The sequence below is a fragment of the Rhincodon typus genome, chromosome 3 (assembly GCF_021869965.1).
Source record: "Rhincodon typus isolate 14 chromosome 3, sRhiTyp1.1, whole genome shotgun sequence".
Lineage (NCBI taxonomy): Eukaryota > Metazoa > Chordata > Chondrichthyes > Orectolobiformes > Rhincodontidae > Rhincodon > Rhincodon typus.
Window position 1 is genome coordinate 93,991,650 of NC_063334.1, and position 13,102 is coordinate 94,004,751.

The 13,102-nt window shown below is 38.8% G+C and overlaps 1 protein-coding gene across 5 annotated transcripts in view; it reads left to right on the top strand.

The window, feature by feature from the left end:
- rad17 (RAD17 checkpoint clamp loader component) overlaps window positions 1-13,102 on the top strand; it is a 52,375-nt gene that overhangs the window by 1,562 nt on the left and 37,711 nt on the right. For all 5 annotated transcript variants that reach the window (XM_048595176.1, XM_048595175.1, XM_048595179.1 and 2 more), the window contains exons 2-3: window positions 3,107-3,221; window positions 5,331-5,612. In XM_048595176.1, coding sequence (XP_048451133.1) covers window positions 3,177-3,221; window positions 5,331-5,612 — 327 coding nt within the window. In that variant the 5' untranslated portion in view covers window positions 3,107-3,176. The remainder of the gene's footprint in view (window positions 1-3,106; window positions 3,222-5,330; window positions 5,613-13,102) is intronic.

The following is a 13,102-nucleotide window of genomic DNA, read 5'->3' on the forward strand; positions in this document are numbered from 1 at the left end:
ATCCTGCCATTTGAAATATTTTCCTAACCTCTCCTTCTCCCTCTCCAGTGTTTTTCCTTGATTTGCATGTACATAATCAGCTCAGATTTATTTTATCAAGATAAAAATCTAGTTTTAGGATTTTAACAGGCAACATTAACTTGCCTACCTGAAAGGGATGTGATTTAGTTGTTTATCCCACCAGCTGCATGTTAATAGTTTTAAAGGGCAAGTCACCTTCAACCTTGGTGTCTCCACCTCTCTTGCTCTAATTTTGACCCTTCTGAAAACTTACCGTTGACCAAGCTCTGTCACTTGCTTTAATGTTTCTTGCTTTGTATCAGTGTTGATTTTTCTCTGACTATTTTCCATGAAGGACTTTTTTCTGTGTTAGAAGCACAGATACAAGTTGTTCAACAGTAGCTCAGCGGTCAGCACTGCTATCTTTTACAGTTCCAGGGACTTGGACTCAAATCCAGCCTTGGGTGACTGTGTGGAGTTTGCACATTCTCCCTGTGTCAGCGTGGGTTTCCTCCAGGTGCTCAGTTTCCTCCCATAGCCCAAAGATGTGTAGGTTAGGTAGACTGGCCATGCTAAATTGCCCGAGGTGTTCAGGGATTATGTCGGTTAGGTGGGTTAGCCATGGGAAATGTGGGGTTATAGGGTAGGGGAGTGGGTTTGGGTGGGATGCTCTTCAGAGAGGTGGTGTGAACTCGATGGACCGAATGGCCTGCTTCTGTGCTGTAGGGATTCTATGATAAAATAGATTTGAGTCACTTCCTTTATATTTAGGATCTGACTGTGAAAAATCAAAGCAGTCAGTCAGTGCTGTACAGTGCAGTAGATCTGTCAATTTTTTGAAATTATGTTCAAGTATTAATATTTAATTCATCCTGTATTACATACGCTAGCTGCATGAAATACTGAGGTTGGCTTGCTAAATTTTGTCCAAATGCATTGGTCCACTGCATTGGCAGTGATAAGTAAGCAAAGGGAAAACTAATGTCTCTAGCCATTTGAAATCAATTAATTCCACAATTTGAATTGGCCTAGAAGCATTGTCATTGACTGCAGATTGTTTAAAAAGTACTACAACTACACAATTCGTTCCATGTCAAAAGGTTTTTCTGGTACTTCATGTATGGCATCACAAAGTGATTATCTAGGACAGGATGGTGCCTTCAGTAGTTCCCAAATGTCTTATGATGTATTTCTCCAAGTTTTTAATTTAAATTAATTTTCACATGATAGTGTTTCTTGCATTCTGTCTGATATAATTTTTGCTGTAACGTTTCAGTCAAACTTCAGTTTTCAACTTTGTAAAAAGTGGCCACCTCGGAGTGCTTAGTGTGGCCCCCTCATGGTTTTGTGCAGTTGATGGGGTTTGAGTTGCCTCAGTTGTTTGAAACTGAACATTGCAAAATGCAAATTGTAAGCTTTTCTTTAATCATGGTTAGCAATTTTTCTTTTTGCATTGTTCTTCTTAAGTAAGGTATTGGAATCCAAAATAAATCATTCCGTGTCACAGGCAGAATTGCCTTGCCTTTCTTCTGGTACACTCTCTATTAGTTAGTAGTTAAAGAAGGACAATGTAGAGAAGTAACTAGCAATATCATGCCATCTCAGTCTGTCATTCCTTTAATCCTTCTTGCCTGCTGATCATTCAGTACCTACAAATGGTCTGATCAAAAACTTCTATGTGGATATTTTTGTATTATTTTACATCAAGAAAACTTCTAAAGGCTAAAATTTAGGCTTTAGTCTGACTGATCTATGTAAGATGCACTACCTTCTAACTAATCTTCTAGTTTTTAAGCTGTTTCTCCTTTCTTGTAGCAATAATGTGCTGTGGTATAATTTAATGGGCAAACCTACCCTCTGCTCTCAATAAAGAAACATACAATTATTGACTTCAGTATTTATGAGTTAGGAATGGACTGATGAAAGCAGCAAAAACGTATGTACAACCACCTGGAGTGTTCTGTCCTCACGTGATCATGGACAGTAATTATTAACCATTCATTTGTAGATGCCCAGGTGTGTTCTCGCCTACATTCCTTAAACAAGAATAATTGGCTTGTGATCAAGTTCAAAGTGATGGCTGATTTTGCAACCACCTCCCCCAATTTCCCTTTTCCAGCTAAAGGATATTGAGGTCAATTGTATTGTTCCCAATTGTGAAAATCTGTGAATAAATTATAGTTTTCAATTCAATAGTAGACAGTGGGATTGTATTTGTTTTATTTCCGTCTGCTTTACCCAAATTTGCACCCATTTTGATTTTCCTGAGTTTCTGCTCTAATTCTTAACCAAATGCGAAGTCTGCTTATGAACCAGCACAGCTGAACAGTATCAAAATAAAGAGATAGTGGGATAGTAGGTTTGCTGAAGAAGGATCCAGACCCGAAACGTCAGCTTTCCTGCTCCTCTGCTGCTTGGCCTGCTGTGTTCATCCAGCTCTACACCTTGTTATCTCGGTGTCAAAATAAAGCGTTTTTGAAAAATAACTTTTGTATTTGTATGGTAGTAGAGTGTTATTAATACACATATACTAAGGGTTGAATTTTTTTCTAAAAAACATTTAAATCAGTGTCAGTAAACTGATCCTAAATGACTGAAAATACTTGTTAAAAACACTCAGTTATTAGACTATTAGTTAGATTAGGGCACATTGTATCATTCCTTAGTATATTTCAAAGTAAAACTTACCAAATATACCCAGTACCCAAAAGATCTAGTTTAATTTTTGCAGCTGCCTCAAACAACTTCGATTGAGTGCAAATACAGAAACCCACAATAGTGATTACATTACAGAGACTAATGTCGCTTTTGTATATGCATTTCGCACATTGAGATTTTTTGCATTAGTCTCAAGATCAATTTGAATCATGCAGAGCACCATATCCCCTTAAAGTTCCACAATCCTTTGCACTATTTATCCTAATAATTTCAAAATAATCCAGTACAATTGAGCAGAAGCTCCATGTCTGAGTTTGCACATTCAGTTTTACCAATGACTTGCACTCAGTTGACAATTTATATTTTATGTTCATTCTGAGTACTTAGTGAGCATACACAAAGGTAAATGATTCAAGTTAAAACTTGGTATTTTCTTTCCTTCCTGAAGCTGAACTTGAGAGGTGACTTTATTACTGATGGTGCAGAACGTAGCCGGCTTATGAATAACACCCAAGTTGATGATGTCAAAATCCTCTATCAGCAGAAAGGTTGTTTCTGCTAAGGTAAATGTATTTTGTAATCAATATGTTGGGATTATAACTTGTACATTTTCACAGTTACAGTACCTGGATGATAAAATAAACTGTTCCCTTGTTTCTATTTACAATAGTCATGCAACTTCTGTTTCAAACAAGTCTAAGCTGCATTAATGTTGTAAATCATAAATTATTCACATTCAGAGGAGCTACTTTTACTTTTGATGCTCAGAATGCTGCATGTTTGAATATGCTGTTCAAGACATGAATTTCTGCAACTTGCTGATGCATAGGAGTGTTTGAGACAAATAGCATAGTTTGACAAGTACACCAAGGAGACAGACAGGTCTCGTCGAGTTAGATGAACTGAAGTGAGAGGAGGCTTGTGTAGAACATATGCACCAGAGATTTCAGCTGAATGGCTGGTTTTTGTGCTGTATATTCAATGCAACTTTAATTAGTTCAGTAGGTAAATAAAGCATTGCAATGTGAGCCAGAAGAGTATGGGAAGACCTGAGTTCACTTACTACTCCAAGTTATTCTTAGCTGAGCAACAGAAAGTGCCTTAAGATCCTTATTATTGAGAGGGGGAGGAAATTAGCCACCTGTTTCTGACTGCTGTCCAGTGACCACTACTGAAAAACTGAGACACCCCAGGGCAATCAATGAAATCAAAAGTTAATTTAACAGACTTTTTATGCCCCCTAATAAGCCAGAAATAAATCAAACAAACATCCAATTAAATAATAATTCTCCAAAGCAAACTACTGCCAATGCAGGAGAAACTCAGCAGGTCTGGCAGCATCTCTGGACAGAGAAACAGAATTAACAGTTTGAGTTGCTTATGACTCTCCTTGAAACTCAGTTGTTATAAATGATAATACAATCCCTTCATTGCTCCCTTGTCCCAGAAATCCTCAACAGCAGTAATAGACACCAGTTACTCTACCAAGGACACATTACTGTGGATGTTGCCATGAAGGAGAAGTAGGCAGCTGAAACAAAGAATGCCATTGCTGTGTCTATCCTGCAGCTCTTGACTGCCAAACCCAGGAACAGACCACAAGATAATGCCATGCTTGTCGGACACCCTGTGGTTGAGGTGACCAAGAACTAGAAATTGAGATACAGCGCTTCAAATAATTCCTCAGTTATAAGTGTCGACAGAGAAAATTTCTTGTGAGATGTATCAGAGGTACTAAAACATACGCCAGTACAACCAAAATATTTTTAGCAACATGGGGTAAATTGGAAAACAAAGGAAAAAGCTCCTAGTAATGTTTTGTAAATGTTGGACTGTGTATTTTGTATTTTTTTACTTTAAAAGAACGTTGTTGATACTTGTCGCCTTTAGGTCCAGGACATTTCAATTTAGTTTGAATAAGCTTTCAACGTACAAACAAGACTGTTTGTTTATATAAACACCATTTTTGCAAATTGAGTCATGCACAATAGGGTGTACTATTTAACATTATTACCAACTAGTGCATTGCATTGCTCTGAAATACTGCTCTTGGATCAGGTTGAAATGTCTATTTTTCTGCACCAAGCCTTCCTAAAATGTAATATTGGCATTGCTGTAACACTTAATTTTAAAATAAGTTGTAAAATTGCATATTATTCTTAAATACCCATATTGATACTGCATTTTTCCCTGCAATATTTAATTCCATTGTTGAAAGTCATGTAGAAATAAGTATACCAGCTCCTAAATATCTTAAGTTTTAAGACTGCTCCTCTACCTCATCATAAGCTAGATGATTTACTTTTGGAAACGTGTTTACACTGTAGTTTTACCATAGTAATTACCTCACATAACATGTATTTATGTGAACTCAGTATAACTCTAACGGGTAAAAAACTTTATCTTGAAGATATAAAGAAAGCTGCTAGGTTGATGAGGGCTAAATGATGTAAGTGACATTGAGGGATGAATATTGGCTAAGATGTGAGAAACAATTAACATCATTAAGAGAACAAATTACCTGGTCCTCTCATTCTTTCCAGGCACGTGCAAATTCTCTGCCATGTTTTTAGCAGTGTCTTCAAATATACTTCAATGAATTTTAATATGACTTCCAGTCATGAAAGGCATTTTATAACTGAGTCTTTCTTTTCCAAAATTTGCTATTTTAGGTGACCTATTGGGTGAATCCGTCTTTTGATGGTATAAGCAACTCTAGCTTACCAATAACCTTGGACAGAAAACCATCTAGCAATTCAGAGTCCAGTGCTGGAGTTCAGAAAATTCTTCGGAGAGAACAAGACAAAACATTGCAGTCCTCTGTCTTAAATATCACAACGAGCCAAAAAAGGACAAAGGCATCTGATGCAGAGCAGATCTTAAACTGTTGTAGACAAAATTCAGTTTCAAATTCTGATGAAGCCTGGGTGGATGAATATAAACCTCAAAATCAGGTATGTATGTCATTTTATAGTAAACCCCACGAAGTTCAGGCATATAGATTTTAAAATCTATTTCCATTATTTCTCTCAAAGCTTGCCTTTTCTATTAGTGTAATAATGCTTATCCATGCAGCTTTGCATATATAATTAAGATGGTGTTGCAACTTTAAGCAGTTTCAGTTTCTTATTTTGGATTCATGACATCAATTTGTGAAGTCACGATGTGAATGTCTAATTACATATGTATTCACTCATCAGATGTGGGTGTTGCAGGCTTGGCCTAGCTGCCATTGAGAAGGTAATGGTAAGCTGCCTTCTTACCTGTTGCAGGTAGACCAATGCCGTTAATGAGTTAACGACACTGAATGAAAAGTGGTATGTTTCCAAATTAGGATGGTGCATCTCCAGGAGGGGAGCTTGGAGGTGGTGGTGTTCACATGTAGCTACTGCTCTAGTTGTTTAGGTGTTACTGGATTTAGATGTTGCCTAAGAAGCCGTAGTGAATTTCTGTAGTGCATCTGCTACATGGTACACACTGCTGCTACTGAACGTCCGTGGTGGAGAGAGTGGATGTTTATGGATGTGGTGCCGGTTAAGTGGGCTGCTTTGCCCTGTGTGGTGTCAAGCTCCTTAGGTGTTATTGGAAATACATTCAACCAGGCAGGTGAAGAGCATTCCATCACTCCTGACGTGTGGCTTGTAGATTAGTGATTAGGCTTTGGCAAGTCAGGAAGTGAGTTACTCGCTAATATGAATTTAATGATGTACACACATGCCCTTCCTTGTATTTGTCACACTTTATTTGATGATGCACCTTGTTTTATTTTGATTTTTGATACTTTTATAAAATGGAAGTTATTTCCATTTGCAACTAATTCACACATAATTGAACAAGTTCTGTTATAAATCATTATACAGACTCATTTTACAGTTAGTAAGTGTGTCTGAACAACAATTTCAGTAAACCTTAATACTGCATAATGTCAGTCACACCTCAAATAGGAAATGTGATGCTTGGGTCCTTTTGGCATACTAATAATCATTACTCTCTTACCCTGCCCCAATCCTTCTGACTTTAAGTAGATTTGGCACCTTTTTGGCCAATTCACCAGACTTAGTGGAAGTTTACTTTGCCAGTAGTTTTTCAAACTAGGATGCAAATACCCTCCTTTTTGTACATGAACCCTCCATGTTATCACCCATGATTCCTAGTGGCCACTGATTTATCCTAAGATCTTGCAGTTCTTCTTGCTGGTCAAAGACTAGGAGGGATACAGTGTGGCCAGTTAATGCGTCCATCCTTCCTTCCATCTCTGTACCTTTTCACTTCTTGATGTCCAAGTAACAGCTAAAAGACAATTTTTGCTGATAATTTGTAAGTGGACTAGTTTTATTTGCAAGCAATTAGAATTAAGCTACAATTCCTGTTCTAGCCCATGAACTTTGTTAATTTTACAAAGAAGATGTGCTTCTAAATTCTGGAAGCATACACTTGGAGGTCAGAAATATAAATTTGATGACAACTATCAGGGAAGATCGGAAGGTATGTATTTTTTCCTACAGTCAAAGATATGGAGAATAGACTCCTGAGTCACTTATAGTTTTAACACCACAAGATAAAGGAGCAAATTTAGGTCATGCGGCCCAATCCAGTCTGCACCACCATTTGATCATAGCTGATATTTCTCAACCCCATTCTCTTGCCTTCTGCCCATAGCCCTTCATCCTCTTACTAATCAAGAGACTCTCTGTCTTAAGTACAGTCAACAACTTGGCCTCCACAGCCCTCTCTGTGGAATGAGTACCAGAGATTCACCACCCTCCGGCTGAAGAAATTTTTCCATTTCTGTTCTAAGAGGGGGTTCCTTCACTTGGAGGCTGTAGCCTCAGGTCCTACTCTGTCCTACTAATGAAGACCTCTTCATATCAATCTATCCAGACCTCTGCGTTCTGTATGTTTCTACCAGACCTCTGCTCACCACCCCCCACTACACACACCTCGCATCCCTTCTAAACTCCATCGAGTACAGACCCAGAGTTCTCAACTGCTCCTCAAATGACAAGCCCTTCATTCCAATAGTCATTCTTTTAAACCTCCTGTGGACCCCCTCCAACGCCAGCACATCCTTCAGTGTGGAGGCAAAAACTGCTTAGAATATTCCAAATGTGGTCTGACCAGAGTCCCATACAGCCTCAGCAGTACATCGTTGCTGTTGTATTCTAGCCTTCTTGTAATGAATGTCAACATTGCATTTGCCTTCCTAACTGCCAACTGAACCTGCATGTTAATCTTAAGAGAAACCTGAACTAGGATCCCCAAGTCCCTTTGAGTTGGAAGTGGCTGCACTTGACGTCAAGGCAGTATTTGACTGAGTGTGGCATAAAGGAGATCAAATTCCTTTTAACTCAATAGAAATCAGGGGAATAATAGTTCTCTGGCTGGAATCATAGAAAGACTATGAAAGTAGTTGATGAAAGCCAACCATCTCAGCCCCAAGACATTGCTGAAAGGGTTACTGAAGATGGTGCCCTATGCCCAAACATCTTTAGCTGCTTCATCACTGATGTTCCATCCAACAGAATATTAAATCTAGGGTTGTTTGCTTATGATTAAACAGTCTTCAGTACAATTTGCAATTCATCAGCATCTAAAGCAGTCTCTGCTGAAATATAACATGATCAGGATAACATGCAGGCTTGGATTGACTATGGCAAATAACATTCATGACTTGCAACTGCCAGGCAATGACAGATTCTTGCTTGCTGGAGACAAACTATCTCCTCTTGACATTTAAATAGCGTTTTGTCACTGATGTCCCGTTATCAATATCCTGAGGTTTGCTGTTGACCAGAAGAATTTATGGACAGCCCGTAACCAGATAGGTCTAGCATTGCCCCATCTCTGGACAGACTAATCATAGGAAATGAAGCTGGTCAAGTGATTGAAGATTTCATGATCAAGCATTTTGGGGATAGTGACCATATCTCTGTTAATTTCAAACTGATAAGTTTAGTGCAGAAATTAAGTGTTTAAATTGAGGTAAGGCTGATTTTTAATATCACTAGACATGATCTGGTAAACATAGACTGGGAACGGCTACTTGCATCTAAGTCTATGTTTAGAAAATGGGAAATAAAAACCGAAAGAACTGCGGATGCTGTAAATTGGGAACAAAAATAGAAGTTGCTAGAAGCTCAGCAGGTCTGGCAGCATCTGTGAAGAAAAAGCCAGCGTTAACGTTTTGGGCCTGGTGACCCTTCCTCAGAACTCACTGAGGAAGGGTCTCCGGACCCGAAACGTTGACGCTGACTTTTTTTTTTTCTCTTCACAGATGCTTCCACCAACTTCTGTTTTTGTTTAGAAAGTAGGAGGTTTTTTAATTTTTAGAAATAGTATGGTGAGAATTCAAGGCCAGTGTATTCCTCCTAAGAGTCAAGGGCAAGGGCAGCAAGTCCAGTGAACCGTCAATATCAATGGATATTGAAAGTTTGATGAAGAAAGAAGCATATGTCAGATATAGTGCACGTAAAAGCAAGAGAGGCCCTTGAGGAATATAGAGTGTGTAGGGTTTGATTTCAAAAAAAGGAAATTGAGGGGAAAGAAGGGCCACAAAATATCTTTGGCAGATAGGAATAAGGAAAACCCAAAGCATTTTATAGCTATATTAAGAGTAAAAGGATTAACAAAGAAAAAGTGTGGCCTGTTAGAGACCAAAGGGCCAATCTATGTGCGCTCTGGGTCCACGCAATCAAGAAGGGCAGCAGGGTTAGACAAGGTGCTTACATATTTGTTGTTTTGATGTCAGTGGTCCGGAAATTTATTGGATCAAAATTTGAGGGACAGGATCGATCAATACCTGGAAAGGCAGGGATTGATCAGGGATCGTCAGCACAGATTTCTTGGAGGGAGATCCTATCTGACTAATTTAATTTTATGTGGCAATACTGTGGCTTTAAGAGGTTATTTTGTCCCCTTTTTTTTTTTGAGAGGTTTTAGGCCAGAGGTTACGAGCAGTCTACCAGAGCCGCTAGAGTAAACAGTTTGTGAGGCCTTGGGTTTTTTTTAAAATTGCAACAATAGAAGCAGGCTGAAATAGGTGTGGTCAAGCTCCCATAGAATCAGGATTTTTAGTTTTAGACTTCAAAGTCTTGAAGTGAAAGCTGTTTTCGTTCCCTCTCTTAGTTACAACCAAAAGCTACTAGACTCTTCCTGCTACTGGAGTTGCATATGAGACAATCTGTTTTATGAATTTGCCTTTTGCCAAGGGTGCGTTTATGGAATGCTACTGTATTGGAACAGTTAATCAGTAATAGTTACTATATCTATTATTCTGTTAAGATTTCCAGTAGAGCTATGTTATTCCAATTCCTCCTTTGCTTTGTTGTATTTTAACTATAGTGGATGAATAAATTGTGTTTTGCTTTAAATTCAGTAGTTTGATCAATCGAATTGTATCTGGAATTCAACACCTTACATTTACTTTTAATATAAGGAAAGGTTAGGGTCTAGACTATATCCTGAATATTTTGAGGAGTTTTGGTCTGGTCCATACATTTTCTTTGTTTTTTGTTTTGAAGAAGTGACTAAATATCGTGATGAGGGTCATGCAGTTACACAGACTTCATTTAAGGCCTTTAACAAGTCCCACATAGAAGGCTGGCCCAAATGTTAAGAGTCCATGGGATCCAAGGCAAGTTGGCAAACTGGATCCAAAATTGGCTTACAAGTAGGAGGCAAAGGCTGGTGGAGGGATTTTTTTTTAAATTAGAAGCTTGTGACCAACCATGTACCACAGATTGATCCTGGGACCCTTTGCTGTTAATTATGTGCATTAAGAACTTGCACGTGAAGAGAGAACATATAATAAGTAAGCTTGAAGATGATACAGATTGGTGTTGATGGTGAGGGGGTTGGTCTCGGGCTACAACCTGATATTGGGCAGAGCAGTGGCAGATGGAATTTAGAACATAGAACATAGAACATAGAACATTACAGCGCAGTCCAGGCCCTTCGGCCCTCGATGTTGCGCCGACCTGTGAAACCAATCTGAAGCCCATCTAACCTAAACTATTCCATTATCATCCATGTATTTATCCAATGACCATTTAAATGCCCTTAAAGTGGGCGAGTCTACTATTTTTGCAGGCAGGGCATTCCACGCCCTTACTACTCTGAGTAAAGAACCTACCTCTGACATCTGTCCTATATCTATCACCCCTCAATTTAAAGCTATGTCCCCTCGTGCTAGCCATCACCATCCGAGGAAAAAGGCTCCCACTGTCCACCTTATCTAATCCTCTGATCATCTTGTATGTCTCTATCAAGTCACCTCTTAACCTTCTTCTCTCTAACGAGAATTTATTCCTGATAAATGCAAGATGATGCATTTTGGGAGGTCTGATAAGGTAAGTATACGCTTAATGAATGGTATGTCCCTGGGGAGTGCTGGGGAACAAAGGAACCCATAGATCCTTCAAGGTGTCAGCATGGGTGGATACGGTGATGAAGAAGGCATGCTTGCCTTCATTAGCCAGGCGTAACATATAGGAACAAGGAAGTCTTGTTACAACTTCACAAAACAAAGGCCACAGATGGGATACTGTTTGCAGTTCTTGTCTGGTTGCCACATTATTGGAAGGATGTGATTCCAGTGGAGAGGATGCAGAGGTGATTCACCAGGATGTGGCCGTGGATGAAAAGTCTCCATTATGAGGAGAGATGGGATAGGCTAGGTTTGTTTTTCTTGGAGCAGAGGAGACTGAGGGGCAATCTGATTTGAGATCTACAATATTATGAGAGACATAGACAGGGTGGATCATGAGAGTGTTTTTCCCAAGGCTCATGTCTAAGATTAAAGAGCATAAGTTTTTAGGGTGAAAAGGATGTGATTTAGATAAGAAACGGGGGTGAAGAAAAATTACCCAGGCATTGATGGAAATATGCAACATGCTGCCTGAGAGGGTGATGAAGACAAGTACTCTCTCAATATTTAAGAAGCATTTTGATGAGCACTTAAAATGCCAGGGCATAGTAGGCTATAGACCAAATGCAGGTACATGGAATTAGTGTAGTTCATTGTTTGTTGGTCAGCACAGACATGGTGGGCTGAAGTGCCCATTTCTCTGCTGTATAACTCTATGATTCTAAAAGACTGTGGGTACTAGGGCAGATTAAAGTCGGTTTATTCTTCAGTATGTGACTTGTCACCTGATTCCCTAAAGCCTGTCAACCATCTACAAAGCACAAGTCAGTGTGATGGAATACTCTCTGTTTATATGCATGAGTGAAGCTCAACACTATGAAATACAAAGCAGCAGACCATCCATTACAGATAATCACTTCCTACAATACTGGTGCACCATATTTGTAGTGTGTACTAACAACAAAATGCACTGCTGTAACTCACTCTAGTTTCTGTAGCAGCAAGTTCCAAGCTTCGACCTCTTCTACCTCAGGAAAGGACAGCAGATGCATTGGAATGTTACCACCTTCAAGTCATACACCATCTTGTTTTGCAAGTCTGTTTGGTTTTCCGAGAGCTCCTTACCTAACAGAAGCATGGACAACCTTCGCCTCCCACTCCACTATAGATATCTAAGAGGGTGGATTACTACCATTTCTCAAAGGCATTGAGGAATGGGCAATGCATGTAAGCCTTGTCCTGACATTTGGTGAATGTAATAATAAGGTTATTACAGATAGAAATATGAATTGTGATGTTTCTAGAAATACAGGGTGTAAAAATGACATGGTACCTGGTATAAGATCAAAAATTAGATATAACAGTATTCTGGAACTTTGATTTGCTTCGCTTCAGAAGTAATAGGAAACCTTTGGCACTCTGAGAAGCATAAGCAGTTTTGCTGAAAGGACTGCAGATGATCTGTAGAAAGAAGCTGTTCATTTTGGCCAATGACTTTTTTTCACTTCTGGGATAAATGGTGGCTTGGACTCTGCTGCTCTTTTCTGACTACTTTCTGTCTAAAGGGGCAGATTGAGTCTTGCATCTCTGCCAAAAGGCGGCACCTCTGACTTTGCAAGCATCCAAAGTACTGAACTGGAGAGTCAACTGACTCAATTTTGTATTCAATTTTGTGGATTGGGACTTGAACCTAAAACATTCTCACTGAGCTATTAGAGTACAAAGCAGTTGGTTGGATATTTGTTTTTGTGTGTGTGTCTGTGTGTTAATTCTCAAAACAATCCATTGACTCATGCTCATATTAAAAATTGTTAACAACTTAGTAGTTATTTCCTACTTCAAATGTTCTTCATAGTTTTGGCATTTTCTCAATCAGAGCTCCCCCACATTAGATAAGCTATTCTGAAAATATTGCTTATATTCAATTTGACACTCAATGCTAAGATTTTGATCATAGCAGAAACTTCCTAAACTTTTTAAGGTTACTTTTTGTAAGCCATATATTACACTAGAAATTATTATTTTACAAGATCTCAAAACTTAAACACAAATAATCAGATCTGTCAACTGAATATTTGG